Source organism: Manis pentadactyla, chromosome 13, assembly GCF_030020395.1.
Source record: "Manis pentadactyla isolate mManPen7 chromosome 13, mManPen7.hap1, whole genome shotgun sequence".
Lineage (NCBI taxonomy): Eukaryota > Metazoa > Chordata > Mammalia > Pholidota > Manidae > Manis > Manis pentadactyla.
In genome coordinates, this window is record NC_080031.1 from 76,198,474 (window position 1) to 76,199,528 (window position 1,055).

At 52.6% G+C, this 1,055-nt stretch overlaps 1 protein-coding gene across 1 annotated transcript; it reads left to right on the top strand.

Moving 5' to 3' along the window:
• The first annotated feature begins 220 nt into the window (after window positions 1-220).
• Window positions 221-744, top strand: LOC130678896 (succinate dehydrogenase [ubiquinone] cytochrome b small subunit, mitochondrial-like). Its single transcript, XM_057490433.1, has one exon. It carries the CDS (start codon window positions 221-223, stop codon window positions 698-700), a length of 480 nt encoding a protein of 159 aa, XP_057346416.1. The 3' UTR covers window positions 701-744.
• Window positions 745-1,055: the final 311 nt, after the last annotated feature.

Below are 1,055 nucleotides of genomic sequence, written 5' to 3' on the forward strand. Positions count from 1 at the left end.
TAACAGCTATCTACCGAACATTCCTGCCAAAAGTAGCAGGACGGATGTTTTTCTCAAGTGCACATGGAATGTTCTCCAGAGTAGACCACATACTAGGGGTAAAGAGAGCCTTAATCAATTCAAAAAGACTGAAATTCCCCGCTTTCCCTCCCCCGTGGCGCGGGCCTGGTGGCGTGACTGCCTCAGGGTCGCTGGGTGACCTTGAGCTTTCCGGAGTGAGATGGCGCTGCTCTGGAGGCTGAGCATCCTGGGCGCTCCCCGAAGCGGACGAGCTCTTTCCCTCCAAAGGCCAGTGGTCAGGCCTGCTCATGTCTCAGCATTTCTTCAGGACCCCCATGCCCCCGAATGCTGTGGAGCGCAGCACATCGACCTGTCACACGGCTGCCACTCCGGCTCCAAGGCGGCATCTCTCCATTGGGCTGCCGAGAGGGGCGTTAGTGTTGTGCCCCTGGGCCTCCTTCCAGCTGCTTATCTGAACCCTTGCTCTGGGATGGACTGCTCCCTGGCTGCAGCCCTCACTCTCCACAGTCACTGGGGCCTTGGGCAGGTTGTCACTGACTGCATTCCAGGGGCCACAGCGCAGAAGGCTGCCAAGGCGGGTGTCCTGGCGCTCTCGGCTTTGACCTCCGCTGGGCTCTGCTACTTCAACCACTATGACGTGAGCATCTGCAGGGCTGCGGCCCTGCTGTGGAAGCTCTGACCTTTTGACTTAGTGCTTTGAGAATCTATTGTATACCTCTTTGCTCTCGTTCCATTCAGCTCACAGAAAGGAGGAAATACAGATGAGTGCATTGGTGAGACAAATCTAATCACCTGGTTACTTTTAGAATTTAATCTTTGAGGAAAAGTTCGAAGAGTAATTGTGTCCAGGAAATTAAGAGAGTGAGTTCTGTATTCTGAGCTGATGGCGTCGTACCCCGGCTTCTCACACTGTAACTAAGCATTGTATTTGAGCTTTTGCCTTTGAACTTGTCAAACTCTTAAAGGGAATTAAGCTTCTGTATCAGTCCTTGGCATGATGGAGAAGGTGAAAGACTGTTAATTCATAAGTAAGG

What these genes read in the sequence shown, in the direction of transcription:
- LOC130678896 (XM_057490433.1), top strand. Translation starts at nt 221, where the DNA reads ATGGCGCTGCTCTGGAGGCTGAGCATCCTGGGCGCTCCCCGAAGCGGA.